The 18,358-nt window shown below is 46.2% G+C and overlaps 2 protein-coding genes and 1 long non-coding RNA gene across 8 annotated transcripts in view; 2 read left to right on the plus strand and 1 right to left on the minus strand.

The window, feature by feature from the left end:
- The window catches only part of Slc22a4 (solute carrier family 22 member 4), a 60,128-nt gene extending 46,796 nt beyond the window's left edge, over positions 1 to 13,332 (plus strand). For both annotated transcript variants that reach the window (XM_038328391.1, XM_038328392.1), the window contains 5 exons: positions 4,836 to 4,936; positions 6,149 to 6,363; positions 7,861 to 8,043; positions 10,212 to 10,347; positions 12,963 to 13,332. In XM_038328391.1, the coding sequence (XP_038184319.1) occupies positions 4,836 to 4,936; positions 6,149 to 6,363; positions 7,861 to 8,043; positions 10,212 to 10,347; positions 12,963 to 13,038 (711 nt within the window). In that variant the 3' untranslated portion in view covers positions 13,039 to 13,332. The remainder of the gene's footprint in view (positions 1 to 4,835; positions 4,937 to 6,148; positions 6,364 to 7,860; positions 8,044 to 10,211; positions 10,348 to 12,962) is intronic.
- LOC119813207 lies at positions 11,706 to 16,910 on the minus strand. Its single transcript, XR_005285156.1, has 3 exons — positions 16,779 to 16,910; positions 15,289 to 15,331; positions 11,706 to 12,991 (listed from the first exon to the last, which is right to left on the minus strand). It is a non-coding gene; the product is annotated as an uncharacterized LOC119813207 (long non-coding RNA).
- LOC119813206 (solute carrier family 22 member 21) overlaps positions 16,467 to 18,358 on the plus strand; it is a 64,468-nt gene continuing 62,576 nt past the window's right edge. For 2 of the 5 annotated variants that reach the window (XR_005285155.1, XM_038328394.1), the window contains exon 1: positions 16,470 to 17,325. Coding sequence is in view for 3 of the 5 variants with exons in the window: in XM_038328394.1 (XP_038184322.1) it covers positions 16,933 to 17,325 (393 nt within the window). In the remaining 2 variants the exon portion in view is untranslated. Of the gene's footprint in view, positions 17,326 to 18,358 lie in introns of all 5 variants that reach the window. The other 3 variants (XR_005285154.1, XM_038328393.1, XM_042055009.1) reach the window with 2 other exon arrangements.

An 18,358-nucleotide genomic window follows, 5' to 3' on the forward strand; every position in this document is an offset into this window, starting at 1 on the left:
GGTAGACGTAGCAGTGGGCCAACTCAAAGCCCTGGATGTAGGCCGGGTGGTAGCTGTGTTGGTCAGTCTGGGCTTCCACAGAGACGCCCCCTCAGGCGAGGGGCAGAGACACCTCTCCTGCACCCCTGCCCTAGGAGACAGCTTTCCTGCTCCTGTGCCCAGGGCTGTGGCTAGCTCTCCCATGAGGGGTGGTGCCAGCTTTTCCACTGGGGTGGCTGGTGAGGGTTAGAGCCAGTTCTCCTAAGGCCAGTGAGGGGCAAGGCCAGCTCAGCACAGCTCTCAGACCTCCATGTGGCCCTAGGGGCAGAGAAGACCCTGGGCATCCTCGTGGTCATGGCCCTCAGCCATAGGTGAGGCCTGAACAACACCATGGACTCAGGCAACAGTGCAGATCACCCAGATCAGGATGGCCCCAGTGGAAGCATGGCCATTGGGCATCAACATGGCTTCCATGCTGGTCCAGACCACAGGCATCCATATGACCCTTGGTGGTAACATGGGCCATGTGCATCAACACAGACTCCAACCGTAGCTGGAACACAGATCCAGACCAGAAGTTACCATGGCCCCCGGTGGCAGTACAGGCCCCTCTGATCAGTACAGCCCCAGAAGCAGCATTGCCCTTGGGGATTAACAAGATCTCAAGTGGTGGACCAGACCACAAGCCTCCACCTGGCCTGGCCTTCAATGGTAACACAGGTACATACATCAACACAGACCCTGGTTGCAGAAGGCCACGGACCCAGACATGTCCCTTTGTGGCAGCAAGGACCTAGACATCACATGGCCTCAGGTGGCCACACAGGCATTCACGTCAGCCTGCCCTTCATTGTCTTCCCATTTCAGTTTCGCCTCTCTCCACAGCATATGGACCACTCTGCTCATCTCTCCAAACATTTCTCCGCCGTTTGCTCATGGTAGGGACACTCGCTGTATGGCACCCACGGCAGGCCTCTTAGGCTGATGACTTTTAAATACTCACCATACCTGGAAAAAGTACACCTGAGGGCTGGTCGACCCTCGATTCCCACTATATCCCGAATTACACCAAGGCCTGCTAGAAGAGCAGTACGTGTCTTCAGTTGTTGTGTCTGGCATGTCTACGTCCTCAGTGCCCGAGAGCATGGGTTCAAGGCTCTTCTGAGGGCAGGCGGCCATGCGGAAATGCTGATATACCCTGGGGTTTACTCATATTGGACAGTGAGGACTTTCGGGGTGTCATGTTAGGCTGGTTCATGAGACGAGAAAGCTGAGACAGCCCCATGCAAAACTGTATAGGAGGCAAGTGCAGTTGATGCAAAGGGAGGTGATGACAGAGGAAAGACGCTAAGAACCCCAAGGAACAGACGCTACATGGCAGCCGTACACAGAAAGATAGCGGGGTGGCCAAAGCCTGAAGAGGCAAGGTCACACTTGGAGGATGGTGAGATTAACACAGATGAGCAGAGAGGTCAGGGGACTGCTGGCCAGGATGAGGGAGAGGACCTCAAGACCCTGGTGGCTGCATCAGTGTTACACATGATGTATGCTAGGGCTTGCACTACTGGCTTCACCAGCAAGCAGGACTCTGTGGGGGATGGTGGACATATCAGTGATAGACCCCAAGGACTTCAACTGTCCCTGGCTATCAGGAACCTTTCCAGAAGCAGCTACCTTGGCCATGACTGGAATCTTCATTTCAGTGGCCAAGGACCCAGACTCTCAGAGGGCTACCTGGATAAAGCATCCTTAATCTTTGCTGTTTGAATTCACAAGTTCATCCCAGTCCCTAGTAAACTTAGACACAAAAAGGATGTTGTCATAATAATGCTTCTGCCTTTCAGGGCTATGTGTGTATTAGTGTTTCTCAGGAAGAAAGTTTCATTCCTATCTTCAAGAAATGTAGTGTGACAGTGTGGTTATGGAGATAATATCTTTTTTTTTTTTTTTTTTTGGTTTTTTCGAGACAGGGTTTCTCTGTGGTTTTGGAGCCTGTCCTGGAACTAGCTCTTGTAGACCAGGCTGGTCTCGAACTCACAGAGATCCGCCTGCCTCTGCCTCCCGAGTGCTGGGATTAAAGGTGTGCGCCACCACCGCCCGGCTATGGAGATAATATCTACATCATAAAATTGACATGAACAAAAGAAGAAGAGCACAAACCCCTGATGGGACCTTTCTTCTGCCTGCTGTGATGTGCATCTGTCTTGAACTGGACACACCCACTAAGAGAAATGGATCCCTTGATTTCCTAGCCCTGACAGCTTCCCTGCCCACCACCCGCTAAGGACTCTGTGTAGGAGTGTCTGCAGCAGCCTGCACCAGCCAGTGCAGCCTTCTCAGAAAGCCAGTGAAGAGACTGCAAGGTACAAAGCAGTCTGCTTGACTCACGTGATGCTCATGGTAGCCACTGCTTGGGCTCTAGCTATGAGCTTCATTTTTCAGGAAAGGATATGAAAGCACAGAGAAATAACTTGCCAGAGATCACAGAGAGCTATGGTTTTCCCGGGTTTCTCTGGGATCGAGTGCATGCTCTAATGAAGGGCAGTTTTCTGTGTATGTCGAGGTTATGCTGTTAACTTGGACCGGAAGCCATGTAGAGTCACATCATCTTGAAGAGCAACTTTAAGCTTCCCTGGCTTTGGAAGAAGCCCCTTCAACCTACTCATGTACCTTAACCAGAGACATTTGGGCTGCTCATCCCAGATCAAGGACAATCATGGATTCAATAATATAATTGTCCTGATGTTTTTGTACCCTTGTTGTTAATCATGGTCACCTAAGAAACTTTAAGTAAACAGGTTCCCAGGTCTCCAATCCCAATGAAAGATTCAGAGGAAGCTGGCCTGAGGGACCTAGCAGTCTGCATTCCAACAGAGGCCCTGTGGAAGTGGGATGTGTTGATAGAGCCTGGCCCTTGGGTCCTGTGATGTATGTGGAATCCCTAGAGCCCTGCATGGAGATGTCCAGTTCCCATGAGTATAGGCTTTCCCTTGTGCTAACAACTAATATTATATTATATTATATTATATATTTCTGGAGATAAATCATCCACACCTTACAACAGAGAAAGGGCACCATGCAGGCTAAGAAGATGACTCAGTAGTAAAAGTGCTTGTCACATAAATGTGAGGACCCAGGTTCAGATGCCCAGAACCCATGCAAGTGTCTAGTAGGCATGGTGGCCCACTTGTAATTCCAGCCTTGGAACATGGAGACAGAGTGTCTTAGTTACTTTTCCGTTGCCGCGACAAAACACCATGACCAAGGCCACTTAAGTCATTTAATTGACCTTGGGTTTCCGAGGTTTAGCCTCTGATGGTAGAGCAAAGGCGTGATGGTAGGAGCAACTGAGCACTTACATCCTGATCCACAATTAGGAGGCAGAGAGAGCACACTAGGAGGAATGTGCCTTTCAAAAGCTAAAATCTGTCCCCCAGTGACACCTTCTCCACCAAAGCCATACCTCCTAATCCTTTCCAAACAGTCCTGCCAGCTGGAGCTAAGTATCCAAATATATGACCCTATGGGGGCATTCTCATTCAAAACACCACACGTGTGATCCCTAGAACTATCAGGCAACAAGATTAACCATGGTAGAGACTCTAGATGTGGTTGAGAAAGCCGGTCTCAGCAACGAGCTGGGAGAATGACGGAGATGATTCCCAGCCTCAGCCTTGGGCCTACATATGTACACGTGCACACAAACACACACACACATGCATGCATGCACGTGCACACACATACACACACATGCTCTCTCTCACACACACTGCCCCCTAGGCATTTTGGAGTTTCATGGCTCCCTCAAATCACTAGGCTCTACAGATCCCAGCTCAGTGTGATAAAGGCTACTCACATGTTAAAGTTGAGTGGAGGAAAAGTTGGTCAGCACTCATCGATGAGGTGGATGTTATTTATTTTGAAGGCTTCTATCTAAATGGGCTACATTAAGCATTTCAAAGCATTAGAAACTCAGGAAACAATATGGGAGATGGGCAGAAAGAGCGAGAGCCAGATGATGAGGAGAAATTATGTGAAATGCTAGCTTTCGGACATGGCATAGCCATTGCACTAAGGAACTCACAGCAGCTGTGGTTACTGCAAGCCCCAGCCTTTCAACATCCCAGCATGGGAGTGGGAGATCACATCCATCCCTGGTTCTAGCAATAGGTTGGTAATGGCTGCTGGAGGGGAAAAAGTCATCTTCTTCATGAGTGTAACCAGATATGAAAGGAGGAGAACATGCTGGGAAGAAGACAGATTCCAGAGGGAGTGGGAGAGGAGTGTGATCAAAATCCACTAGAGGAATGCATGAAATTGTCAAAGCATGAATTTAGAATTATGTTGTAAATAGTTAGAATAAGTACCACACTTGAAGATGTTCTTGCTGCCCTCAATTTCTGGACTTAAAGAGCTATCAAAGAGTTTATAAGAGTTGTAGGAGTGGGCTAGTTGTAGCTCATGGGTAGAGAGCTCACCTAGCACATGAATGGCTTCAATCCCCAGTATCAAACCTGGCATGGTAATGCATGCCAGTAATCCCAGCACCGGGGAGGTGAAGGAAGGAGGATCCAAACAAGATCATGTTCATCTATATAGTAAAAGGCCAGCCTGAGATACATGAGACCCTATCTTAATATAATAGTAACAGTAATAATAATAATAATATTTTTAAATAAATTTTTTTTATTTTTCGAGACAGGGTTTCTCTGTGGCTTTGGAGCCTGTCTTGGAACTAGCTCTTGTAGACCAGGCTAAATAATTTATTTTTAAAAAAAAGAGTTGTATGCCCAAGTTTTCCCCATAGGTCCTTGTTGCCTACCTCTTTATTTCATGTTTTATTTATGTTATTTTAGCTACAGGAGCTAAATTCCTTGAAGCAGCAGAAAGTCTTCATTCTGGACCTGTTCAAGACTCGGAATATTGCCACAATAACAGTGATGTCTGTGATGCTGTGGTAAGCAATGAGCGCTCTGGGAGCGCAGATGTGTGACACCCAAGTATGCAACTGATTTTCTCTAGTTGGAAGGGATGTGACAAAGCCTAGGCATCCCCCGCAGCAAAATGAGGACTGTGGGATGCTAGACATGTCTCGGGTTGATTGATTGAACCGGATACTGGAAAAGCTACAGATAGCAACAAGTCTGCAGTATGGGACCCCACCGTGGAAGGTGATGGGCTTAAGGCTGCAGATGGCCCTGGGGACCAAAGCAGAAGTGTTAAGTCTCCCCCTGCTTTCTGGAACTGAACAATGAAGTTAGTGTCACCTGCCTCCCCAGTAGCAAATTAACATGTGATTTTAAGGCACAGAAGTAATGACCTGACTTTATTACCTAGATTTAGTAACAAATCTTCAAAGAAATAAGGAAGGGAAAGTAATAACAACCTATCTGCCCCAGAGATGACAACACACATACAGACAGACACATGCACACACACACACACACACACACACACACACACGTATAGATACATGTATGCACACACAGACAGACACATGCACAACACACAGACAGATACATGCACACACACAGCTGAGTACCAGAAATGTCAGGGTCTCTTCTTTAGAGCAATGCTGTTTTGCAATTAGAAAAACATCAGTAAGAAATATCCTGGGCCACAGCCGCTGTGAGCTCTCTTCATTCTTAGCTGTCGGCACACATCACTCGTGCAGTGGATCCCAACTAATGGCACCAGGAGCACCACGTGTGAGAGTCACTGATTCTCTGCGGCAGTAAAGTTAACTTTTTCATGTTGTTTTGGATTAGTCCTATGTCCCCACCTGGTCTAATAGAGACCACCCAGTATGTTCTGAAAGCCTTCTTCAGAGATGTGTGCTCTCCCGTCATGCTCAAATGTCCTCACAGAGGCTTATGCACTGTTGACCAGTGGTCTATGCAGAATAGCATTGTTCTACTGCACTTTCTGCAGAGACAAGAATATTTATAATCTGTGTTGTCCACCAGCTCACGTAGCCACTAAGCATGTGAAGTGTCATTTCAACTGAGAAACTGAACTTATAATCTCACTTTAATGCATTTCCATTCAAATAGTCCAACATGGCTAACACCTACTTAGATGACGCAGGACCTAGACCAATTCATGACCATCATAAAAGTTTAGAGAGCCCTGGGCCACTTTGTGATTGTATCATTTGTCTGTCTTTCAGGATGCTAACCTCAGTGGGTTACTTTGCTCTGTCTCTCAATGTTCCTAATTTACATGGAGATGTCTATCTGAACTGCTTCCTCTCTGGCCTGATTGAAGTTCCAGCCTATTTCACAGCCTGGCTGCTGCTGCGAACCCTGCCTCGAAGATACATCATAGCTGGAGTGCTGTTCTGGGGAGGAGGTGTACTTCTCTTGATCCAAGTGGTACCTGAAGGTAAGAAGTTTTAGCCCAGGCTAAAAGCATCCCAGAAAACCTGGATATATTAACAACCTAGAGTATCAGCACTGGTGACCAGCCTCTCATGAGTCACCACTCCCCCGTAACCCAGCTCTGACATCACCAAACGTTCATCAGTCAGATAGGCAGGTGACAGCTGACTGTGACATTTCCTATGTTCCCAACAACGGTGCCAGCAGGGTATGGTGGCCCATCCTTATAATCTCAGCACTTGGGAAACAAAGGCAGGAAGACCAGTTCAAGGCCAGTCCCAGTTGCATAGCTAATTTGAGGCTAGCTCAGGCTGCATGAGACACTGTCAAAAACACAAACAGAAGCGGCAGGATAGTGCACGCAGAATGGCCCAGTGGGGTAAAGGTGCTTTCCACCCCACGCTAAGGACCTGACTTGCATCTCTGGAACCCCATGGGGGAAGGAGAGGACTGACTCCAGCATCTCTTCCTCTCACCACACCTACGCCCTGACACACACTTGCCCACAGACATAAATAACTAATAGATGTGGGGGTGATGCAGTAACGTTAAACAAAAACTCCAAAGTCAAAGATAATACAAAGGAAGATGTATTTCCTTTCCCTAATGTGTCTAGCTTTCCCCTTTTGTTAAAAGACAAGCTGATATATTATTGATTATTGTAATATGCAAAGAAAACTGTTTCTTTTTGCTGTTAACTTTTTAACCCCTGTAGTACTAAGGTTTAAACTCAGGGTCTAGCACTAACTGACTATATCCCTAACCCTTTGTTTATTTTTATAGAGAGGCAAGGTCTGGCTAAGTGACCCAGCCTGGCCTTGAACTCATTACATAGCCTAAGCTAACTGTGAATTTATGATCCTCCTGCTTTAGCCAGTGAAGTATTAGTAGCTGGGATACTAGCATGCACCAGGAGTTGGAAGGATAGCTCAGTGGTTAAAGTACATAAGGACCAGAGTTCAGATCCCAGAACATGAATTGCTGGGCAGGCATGATGGTTCACCTGTAATTATAGCCTTGCATGACTACACACATAGAAAATCATGCAAACAGCATATACATTTGTACACCACACGAATGAAAAGAAGGAAGAATTTCTTTGAAAGCATGCACCGCTGAGTCCAACTAGAACTAGATTTCTTAATAATAAAAATCAGGAAAGGAAGGGCTGGCCCCTCTCTTTAGAGATTAAACCTAACTATATTAACATCTAACAACTCACCGTGAAACTGCTGTAACAACAACCACAACAACAAAAACCCACAAGTGGACAGGGGCCACAGTGTACATTAATAATCCAGAATAAGAGTAGCTCCGAGTCCAAGGCCACCCCTCACCTTCCATCGTCAACCACCTGCTGATGGGGATGTTTGAGGAGAGTCTTGTCCAGCGGTACTTTATGAGGGAACCACCACACTGCAGCAAAAGGAGACAGACCATAAGGGAACCGAGTTCCGTATCAATTCTAGAAGCACCTGTCTGAAATGAAGCTCTTTTCCAGACTATAGCTTCCTGTCCATCGCCCTGGTGATGCTGGGGAAATTTGGGGTCACCTCTGCCTTCTCCATGCTGTATGTCTTCACTGCAGAGCTCTACCCGACCCTGGTCAGGAACATGGCCGTGGGCATCACCTCCATGGCCTCTCGGGTGGGCAGCATCATCGCTCCCTATTTTGTTTACCTGGGTGAGATTTCTCTTGTTCTGTCTTTAAATTCATGGTTTATTTCAATTTTTTTTAAATTTATTTTGCATGTGGGTGTTATATGTATTGTGTGTATGACCAAGGGCCTTCTTGGGCCAGTCCCCTCATAGGAGGGGTTGGTGGGTGTCCTGTGCTGGTCACATACTCTGGCTGCTCAGTTTCACAGCCCGACAATAGGAACATTTCATCTTAAAGCCCGTGCCAGTTTCTTTTCATGATGATTCCCAGTGACCCCTTGGATGTAGTAGTAAGGATCCTCCTGCTATGACTTTATTAGGTTCCCTTTATCCTCTCTCTCTCTCTCTCTCTCTCTCTCTCTCTCTCTCTCTCTCTCTCTCTCTCAACAAATTTTGTATTTTATGTATAGGAGATAAGTGTAGCACTTTGTCCCATGTGTCCAGAGAGGTCAGAGAGAGTGTCTGATCTCCTGGAACTGGTGTTGTGGAAGGGTGGGTGCTGCGAATGGAACTTGGACCCTCTGCAAGAGCAACAAGTGGTCCTCACCACGGAACCATCATCCGGGCCTGAACTCTTACATGGTTAACCCCCTCAGTGTGAGCAGGAAGCAGGCAAAGGGATGGAAAGAGCAGAGATTCTAACTAGTGGACAGGAGTTAGGATTCCTTGTTCTTGGTGGAACCAGACATCAGAAGGGTTGTGAGAGCAGGGGCAGACAGACAGAGTGCCAGGATGAACAGCACTCAGAGAATGCTGTTGAATCCTCCCCCGTGGTTCGGTGGCTAGGCTCAAATTTTCTCTGTGGTATATATGACTTCTTTATAGTACAAAGAAGTCAGTCTTCTGTATACATTTTATACATGTTTTATAAATAATTCCCTAGGTAATCTTTAAAGTTTACTTATGTTTTTGTTTTGGGGTTTTTTTTTTGCTTGTTTTTTTTCAAGAAAGGGTTTTTCTCTAGCTTTGGAGCCTGTCCAGGAACTCACTCTGTAGACCAGGCTGGCCTCGAACTCACAGAAATTTACCTGCCTCAGCTTCTTGAGTGCTGGGGTTAAAGACATGTGCCACCACTGTACTTCCCAAGACAGAAATGTTTAGTTTCTGTATAATCAAATATATCAGTCTTAAATAATACTAAAAGGGGCTTTAGTGGGATGTTGTTCAGTGTTCTGAGCCTAGTCTTCATTAGGAATTGACTGGCATAAGCAGACTTCCTTATTTTTCTTCCTGACATGTTGGTTATCTACCAGATCAAACATACACACACACACCCCAGAGATGAATTCACAGGAAAGGTACACTCTAAATCCATACAGAGAAAGAAACACATTTTCCTAAATTTAACACACCCTGTACAGCTGTCCTGAGCACAGCTGCCGAGCAATACTGTGACAGCATACTGTATAGAGCGGTGCCAATTCTCACTATACTTCTCAACTACACTTAGATGATCCAGTGCTGGACCACTGGTTCACAAGAAGCTGAGGCCAAGAAAGATCCTTTAATATAAGATGCTATTTCTGTTAGCCATATAAGGCCACAGAGAAGACAGAAGACTCAAGAGCACTGTTTACCTTATCAGCCAAAAAAAAAAAAACCTACATCCATGACTGTTGTTTTTCTGTTCTCTCTGTGTACAGAGGTGCAGCAAGATAGCAAGATGAGGATCTCTCGTCTTCCTGTCCAGTAGCTCCATAAAGAGAAGCTGAGCAGGGCTGGTGTGGGGCTCAGTCAGTACAATCCTTGCCTACTAAGCAAGCACAAGCCCTGGGTTTGACCCCCCAACACCACTGCTTATCCATGGATAAAGTCACAGAAGTGAGGGCAAGAGAACCAGATGTTCAAAGTCGTCCTCAGCTACATTGCTAAGTCCTCTCACCACCCATCTCAATACCACACCTAAGGAAGCTTTGACAGTGAAGACTTATCTCCAAGGAACACCTGTCATGCATGGTTGGACATGCACAGTTAGCTTAGAGCCTAGCAGTATGCTAATGTACAATCAGAGGTAAATAATTATAGAAGCAGGCTGTGACATCCCACTGGAACAACCTGTGGTATTTTGCTGACTTTCCTTCTTCTGAAAAAGTTTAGCCTAAATCTGCTCTCACAGCCTGCCTGCACCTTGACAAAATGACTCCCAGGAGCACGTGCGTATCTAACTGATGCTCTGTGTCCGGTTCTTTATAGGTGCCTATAACAGACTCCTGCCCTACATTCTCATGGGCAGCCTGACCGTCCTGATTGGAATCATCACGCTTTTTTTCCCAGAAAGTTTTGGAGTGGCTCTACCGGAGAACTTAGACCAGATGCAGAAAGTGAGAGGGTAAGTAGCAAAAGGATTGGAAGAGTAAACGTGGGAGAATATCGAGCATGGTCTGGAAAAGAGGAGCTCTGAGTGGAGATTAGCGGAGGGGTACTGAGGAATATTGGCATGGCAACGGTGTAAGGATAGAGACCAGTGGGGCAGGAGAGAACGAAGCCCAAGAAAATAAAAGACCTGGCCTCGTTATATAGTGTATATATAGGTATACATACACATATATAATATATATGTAGACTGTAAATGTTAAGACAACTAGTGTTCTTATTAGTATATTAGTATACTGCTTCACACTGAAGATTGTGTGTATCGAGCTGTTTCTAAAAGATGTTTATTTTCCTTAAGAGTTAAAAAAAAGTCATTGCATTCAGAAAAAAAAGTCAATAAAGATGCCGCAATTGTTTTGGGAAAAAAAGAAAATAAAAGAATTCAGAATATGATGTAAAGCAAACTAACCAATCACATATCAACTTAAAATCCTTTGGGAAGAGCAGGGCACACACCTGTGGTCCAAGCTTCAAGGGAAGGGAAGGTAGGAGGGGTACATGAATACAGGAGTTCAAGACCAGCCTTGATCAAATGATGAATCCCCTCAGTGTCCATTCATCCATATATACATGCATACATACATATATAAAAATAATCAGATTTTTAATAAAGAAAAAATATATCAAGATAAATTCTAGAAAAATATTTAGAGCTAAAAATACAAAATCATGAATCTATAAGAACAAAACAATTTGTGTAAATGTGAACTGAGCAAAAAGGGGGAGACAAGATAAAGAGCTTACACATTGAGACCCTGGCCCCAAATCAAAAACCAACAAAAACCAGTAACAAAATCAAAGCTGATAAACAGGGGAAATATATAAAGCACAAATGTGGACAGAGGCTGATGTCCCAAGTTCTGCAGTCGTGGGGAAGAGGTTTTGCCAGCAAAGGACAAGAACTGGCTGCTTAGAGAAGGTAAAATTTAGCTGTGCAGCACACATGAAAATCAATCTACTCATCGTATGTATAAAGAAATAGAGGAGCCCATGAGATGGCACAGAAGGTGAGGGTGCCGACCACCACGACTGGGCGCCTGAGCTCCGTTCCTTGATCCCAGAGTGGAAGGAGAGATTTGATTTTCCCCAGTTATCACTGTAGTAGATACCATTCTGTTGTGGTGGTAAAATGCTGTGACCAAGAAGAGCTTACACGGAAAGAGTTTGTTTTGGCTTTCAGTTCGTTAGCATCCATGTAAAAACCAGGCACGACGTCTGTAATCCCCGTACCAGGAAAGCAGAGGCAGTGTTGACCCTGGGGCTTGCTGGCCAGTCAATCCAGTCAAATCAGTGAGCTCCAGGTTCAGAGAGATACTGTCTCAAAAACTAAGGTGAAGACACCCAACATGCACCTACATACACACACACACACACACACACACACACACACACACACACACACACACAAATCTGGGTGTTTCCACAATCCGGCTCAATTCTGACACCACACCTAGCATCAGACCCCCCAGGTCTGAGGGCCCAATCCCACTCCTTTCTCAAACTGTGGATGCCAGCCACAAGTCGTTCTCACTAATGTTTGACTTGGCTACAAAAGTCTTGGGGTCCCACAGCTCCCATCTTTGTGTTCAGCCATTTGTTAGGAAGCCTCACAGTTTAGGGAACGTTTCCCTCACCAGCCGTCAGCACTGTCTTAGGAAGAATACAGGCAGGTGGGTGCTGGAAACCCTGAGTGTGGGGCTACTGCCCCCCTGACAGCAGAGGCAGGCCGTGGTTCAGGAGCTCCCCAAACCCCACTGGATGCACATTCTCCATCCTGTGGGCTTGACTGATCACTCACTCTATCCCCACCCTGCCCTTCTCTGCAGAGGCTGAGAGAGCAAATCCACAAAGGTCTGTGCTCTTAGATGAAGGCTTCTTCCTTCTGGCAGCCGGTCCCCATGCTGGGCTAGCTAAGCGCCCCTCATAGAACCAAAACAACACATCACCCCATCACTCAGGAGACCACAAGAGATTCCGGAGCTCAGTGCCAGGACCCAAAGGCAAAGACCAAAGAGGCGTAAAGCTCAGCGGCTAGATGGAGAAACTGAGACTCTGAGCTGCATCGGCCTAGCTCCAAATTCCCAACGTATGGCATAAGTTAATTAATAGAGAATTATTTGTCTTCTCAACCGTCGGTCTTCCATTTATTACATGGGAATATTTCACGTGGCTGCCTGGGGGTTCTGTGAGATAAAGTCTTAGCCGTGGCTGGCCATAATAAAGCTAAGTCCGTATGTGCAGATACTGGTCTGTCACAAATCTGTACAGGCACCTGCATTTGGTAATACATCTAATCATTCTGATTTCTCAGTATAATTCTTCAGTATTGCCATGAACTTCCTGCTACCCCTCAATCCTTTCTTCATGGAAACTGAAGAGCTTAGATTCTAGGCTTTGTGTTTAATCAAGTAGCTCAAATCCTAAGTCAGGTCTGCTCCTGTTTGGCTCCTTAGTTAGAATTCACAGGTTTTTCCTTGGTCGAATGGGGAAACGTTTTCCGATGTCAGTTTGGTGTTTTAAGGAGAAGAGTCCTAACTGTTTAATTTTCTTCAGCCATTGTTTTCTTTCCAGGTTCAGGTGTGGGAAAAAACCAGCAGCCTCTGTGGACAGAGAAGAAAACCCCAAGGTTCTAATCACTGCATTCTAATAAGGGTTCCTCTGCACGTGGGAACCTGGAACACAGATGTGTGGGATGACCTGGGGGTGATGGAACACACCTGTAATCCCAGCATGTAGAGGGGGAGCCAGGAGATCAGGAATCCAAGGTCATCCTTGGCTATGTCAGGAGTGCCCGACCAGCCTGGACCACAAGCAACCCTGCCTCAACAAAACAAACCAAATCCAAGCCTTTACTGCTGAAAGGGGCTGACGGGAACATGAGCATTAAGCTTGACTTGTGGAGAAATACATGTCGTCCTCTAAACTCTGGGCCACCCTTCCAGATAACCTTCTTGTTTTTTTTTTTTTTTTTTTTCGAGACAGGGTTTCCCTGTAGTTTCTAGAGCCTGTCCTGGAGCTAGCTCTTGTAGACCAGGCTGGCCTCGAACTCAGAGATCCGCCTGCCTCTGCCTCCCGAGTGCTGGGATTAAAGGCGTGCGCCACCACCGCCCGGCAACCTTCTTGTTTTTAAGAGCAAACATTTCTAAAGTGTCTTGACCACTAAGTAGTCAGAGACAGGTTTGTAAGATTTTTCTTGAAAAGGTGTTAGTCAAGGACTGGCAAAAATCCATATGAAGATTAACACACATTTCCAAAATGCTATCCAAATAAAATTGAATATATTATCACAACTACTTGATAACAGTGTTTGTGTGTGTGTGTCTGTGTCTGTGTGTGTAAGGGTAGAGATAATCCAGCATGTTCAAAATGAGAGTAGTTGTTGAATTGAATTCATATGGGGGCTATAGCCAAATGATCCTTTGGACTGTAGGTCCTGAGCCTTTGATGTGTAGTTGCCACCCTGTGCTAAAGAGTCAGAGTCATATCAAATAGACGTACAGTTCATCCACCGACGATCTGCAGACTCTGCTGAACACTGTCTTCATGTGTATCACCTGAGCATAACACCAATGCAGACAAAGAAATCTTTCCAGATCTGAGGTCATGGCTCAGTTAGCAAAGTGGTGATGGAGCATGAGGATGTGATGTCAAAACGTAGGAAGGCTGAATATAGCCTTTATAAAATATAACCATGACTATTAAAAAAAACTAGCATGCACAGACCCTGGGTTAAATCCCCAAAACCAAAAAAGTCCAACCCCCCCCCCAAAAAAAAACCCAAAAAACCCACAGGAGAAAAGAACAAAAAACATTGAAATACATTTTCATAAAATAGGAACATCTTGTAATGTTCAAACTATTAATAGCAATCCAGAATTTTAAAGGCCTTAAAATTATACTATCCAATAAGGCAATCACTAACTAGAAGTAGCTGCTAAGTATTAAATGTGCATGTCACTAGATTCAATTGAAAGGTCCTGTAAAATACACACTGAAGTCTTAAGACTAAGTATGAGAAATAGGGATTAATGATTTTTTTATAAGAATCAAATGCATTTCAATATTTTCTATGCCAATTTTATGATGAAATAACACTTCAGATATATGGGTTAAATATATTATTACAAGTTGTTTCATTTTCAAAAAAAGTTTTTCTTACACCGGTGGGATCAAACGCAGGGCCTGGCGCATGCGAGGCAAGCACTCTCCCACTGAGTCACATGTGGTGACATTTTGTGTGTGCTCTAACAGATAAAGCATGCCTGAAGATCAGAGGGTGGAGCGAGCCACAAGTTAACCATAGAGGCCAGGCAGTGGTGGCCCACACCTTTGATCCCAGCACTTGGAATCTCATGCCTTTAATCCCAGCACTAGGAAAGCAGAAACAAAGTTATATGGCTGGGTGGAGAGAGGAATAAAAGGCAAAAGGAGACAGGAGCTCAACCCTTTCTGTCTGAGAATTCAGTAGAGGTGAGAAGTCCCTTTAGTGGCTGGCTCCTTTACTTCTCTGATCTTTCAGTATTTGCCCCATATCTGACTCCAGGTTTTAATTAAGACCAGTTAGAATTCACACTACAGCCCCACCCCAGCTCTAAAAGTTTTTAATATGCAGCTTTGCCAGGTAGAGCCTAGGACACCTGCTGACAACTCAATTTCACCTAACCCTCCCTGCAGGGGACATAATTATAATTAAAATTGTTTCTTCTTTATCTAAAATTTGAGTTTAACCAGGTAGATTTTTCATTTATTAAATCTGGAAATTGTATTAATATGGTTAATGTTACTTGCAATGGTTAATGTTGTCAACTTTACAGCATCTAGAATCATCTAAGAGATTAGATTAGGCATATCTGTGAGGAAGTTTCTAGACTGGGTTAGCTGAGCCGGAAAGACGAACCTTAACAGTGGGCAGCATCCGTTCCATGGCCAGGGGTCCAGGACTAAATAAAAAGGAGAAGACGAGCTGAGCACCAGTATTTATCACTCCTGGCTTCCTGACTGAGGACAAGTGACAAGCAGCCTCATAGTCCTGCCACCATGCCTTCCCAGCGTGACTGACTCCACCCCCAACCATGAGCCCAAACAAACCCACCAATTGATTTTCTCCAGCATTTTGTCTCAGCAATAGGAAATGTTACTAATACAAGGGCTACCAAAACAATTTTAATTATTGTACACCTGTTGTCCCTGCTACGTGAGGGAATGAGACAGGCAGTCATTTGGGGTCAAAGTGGTAGAAAAAAATCAGGTCAATATATCAGGCTCCATTTCATAAATATAATTAAAAATACTACTTTAGAATCACATAGTTGTTATTTTTATACTCTTTCTAATTTCAGGAAATATCATTTGCACAAAATAATGACTTTCATTGTGTATCCCTGCCTGGCCTCAGATTCACAGAGATCCTCCTCCCTCTGTGTTCCTAGTGCTAGGATTATGGACCCTGCCACCAAGCCTGGTTTTTTCTTTGTTTGATATTTTTACCAGTCAGCTCCTGAGTTAACTGTAAAAATAACTAATCAGAGGGTTTAACCCTAGACTAAGATCCTTAATCTTGAAGCTAAATTTTTACATTTGCTTAAATCAATGTGATGAAAGAATGATTTCTTAAGAACATAAAGCACAGAAAGGAGTCTGGAAACTAAAGTTCATTGTTCGCAGCCTCATGACCACGGTCTCAAAATCTGCCTCAGTCATTTCAATGAACATTATAATTTTATTTTATGTGAATGGGCATTTTGCCCGCATGTGTCTCTGTGCACCACGCGTGTGCCTGGTGTCCAGTAGGGGAGACAAAGGCTTTCGTTCCCCTGAAACTGAAGTTACAGAAGGTTGTAAGCCACCTTTGTGTGCTGGGAATCGAACTCAAGTCTTCTGAAGGAGCAGACTCTCGGCGGGATACAACGAAAAGTTAAAAAGGGTAGGCTATTTAATACATAATATCTAAGCCTTCCCCCACTGAACACCCAGCCTGGTCCCCAAGTCCCTAAAGGGGGCCCTCTACTCGAGGGTGTGGCCTCAGAAGGCCCGCCCCCTGTCCCAGCGGAGGCGGCTTCCTCGGGGCGGGGAGCTACAGAGGCCCCGCCCCCAGCGGCCCGCGCCCTCTCTCAAGGAGACCTCAGCTCAGGTCCCCCCTTCACCACCCGCCCAATTCTGACGCCAGGCTCCGACCCGCTTCTGCACTGCCCAGCCAGCTCTGAGTCCTGGGCCGGGTCCGGCGCCCACCGCGGGTCACCCAGGCTCCTACCCCTCCCCACTACGGCGTGCCTCAGAGCTGACCCGCTAGGCGGGCCCTGTGGCCTAGGCCCAGACCCAGAGCCAGTCATGGCCTCACGCCTAGGTATGGTTGGCGCTGGCGGGTCTGAGGCGGCGGGAGGAACTCACGAGCATGTCCCTTCGTAAAGGTCAGCAAAAGCCGTCCGCGGGCCGCTGGCGCGCGGCTGGTGTTCCGCGCGCACGCGCACTGTACACTGTGGCCCGCCCCCTGCGCCTGGCTGTCTTCAGGTTCTCCGCGACTCCGTGAGCGACTAAGGACTGTATGTCAGCCTACGATGACCTGACCGCCTTCCTGGGCGAGTGGGGCCCCTTCCAGCGCCTCATCTTCTTCCTTCTCAGCGCCAGCATTATCCCCAATGGCTTCACCGGTTTGTCAGCCGTGTTCCTGACAGCGGTCCCGGAGCACCGTTGCCGCGTACCGGACACCGTGAACCTGAGCAGCGCGTGGCGCAAACACAGCATCCCTTTGGAGACGAAGGACGGACGACAGGTGCCCCAGAAATGTCGCCGCTACCGACTGGCTACTATCGCCAACTTCTCCGCGCTAGGACTGGAGCCGGGACAGGACGTGGACCTAGAGCAGCTGGAGCAGGAGAGTTGCCTGGATGGCTGGGAGTACAGCAAGGACATCTTCCTGTCTACCATCGTGACCGAGGTAGGTGGCAGCCCCCTGTGAGGGTCTGGTGACACCAGGAGTGGCTCTTGTAGTCCTTCGTCCAAGGCACAGGCTCCCTGGTAATGGGCATCCTCCAGTCAGGACGCCCAGGAACACAGATTTATGAAATAACTTCTAGCCGCGGTATGTCCCTCAGAGCACAAGTGGCAGGTTGGCCGTCCGTCCTTAGAGCCACATTGAAGATGAAGTCCAGAAGGTCCTGCTTCTAGGAGAAGCCCTAAGGCTCTGAGTGGTGCGACTTTCTCTAGTGATGTGATCCAGAGGAGCCTAGGACTTGGTCCAGGGAAGTGCCTCCGTCTCAGCGTCTGTGTTCAGAAAGGGATGCTCTGCAGAACGTTTCTAAGTTAAGGAAGCATGTGTCCCAAACTCTCCTCCTTTTCTCTAGTTACTCTCCCTTCTTCACCCATCCTCATCCCAAATGAAGTCTCATCCTGCCCCATGAGAAACGCCTCATGAGAGATGCCTCATGAGAGAGGCCCGATGAAAGAGGAAAGATGCCCCATGAGAAATTGGTTTTTTGTTTGTTTTTTATTTTATTTTAATTTATTTATTTATTTATTTATTTATTTATTTATTTATTTATTTATTTGGTTTTTCGAGACAGGGTTTCTCTGTGGCTTTAGAGCCTGTCCTGGAATTAGCTCTTGTAGACTAGAGGATTGCTATTTCTTAAGGACCCCTGGGTCTGAAGATCTGTTCAGGGTGACTTTTGGGGGGGTGAGACCAGGTTTCTTTTTTGGTTTTTCGAGACAGGGTTTCCCTGTAGTTTCTAGAGCCTATCCTGGAACTAGCTCTTGTAGACAAGGCTGGCCTCGAACTCAGAGATCCGCCTGCCTCTGCCTCCTGAGTGCTGGGATTAAAGGCGTGCGCCACCACCGCCCGGCAGAGACCAGGTTTCTTTGTAGCTTTGGAGCCTGTCGTAGAATTAGCTCTTGTATCTACTGGACTTTTTAGTTAGTTAGTTAGTTAGTTAGTTAGTTAGTTAGTTAGTTAGTTGAGACAAGGTTTCTCT

Source organism: Arvicola amphibius, chromosome 4, assembly GCF_903992535.2.
Source record: "Arvicola amphibius chromosome 4, mArvAmp1.2, whole genome shotgun sequence".
Lineage (NCBI taxonomy): Eukaryota > Metazoa > Chordata > Mammalia > Rodentia > Cricetidae > Arvicola > Arvicola amphibius.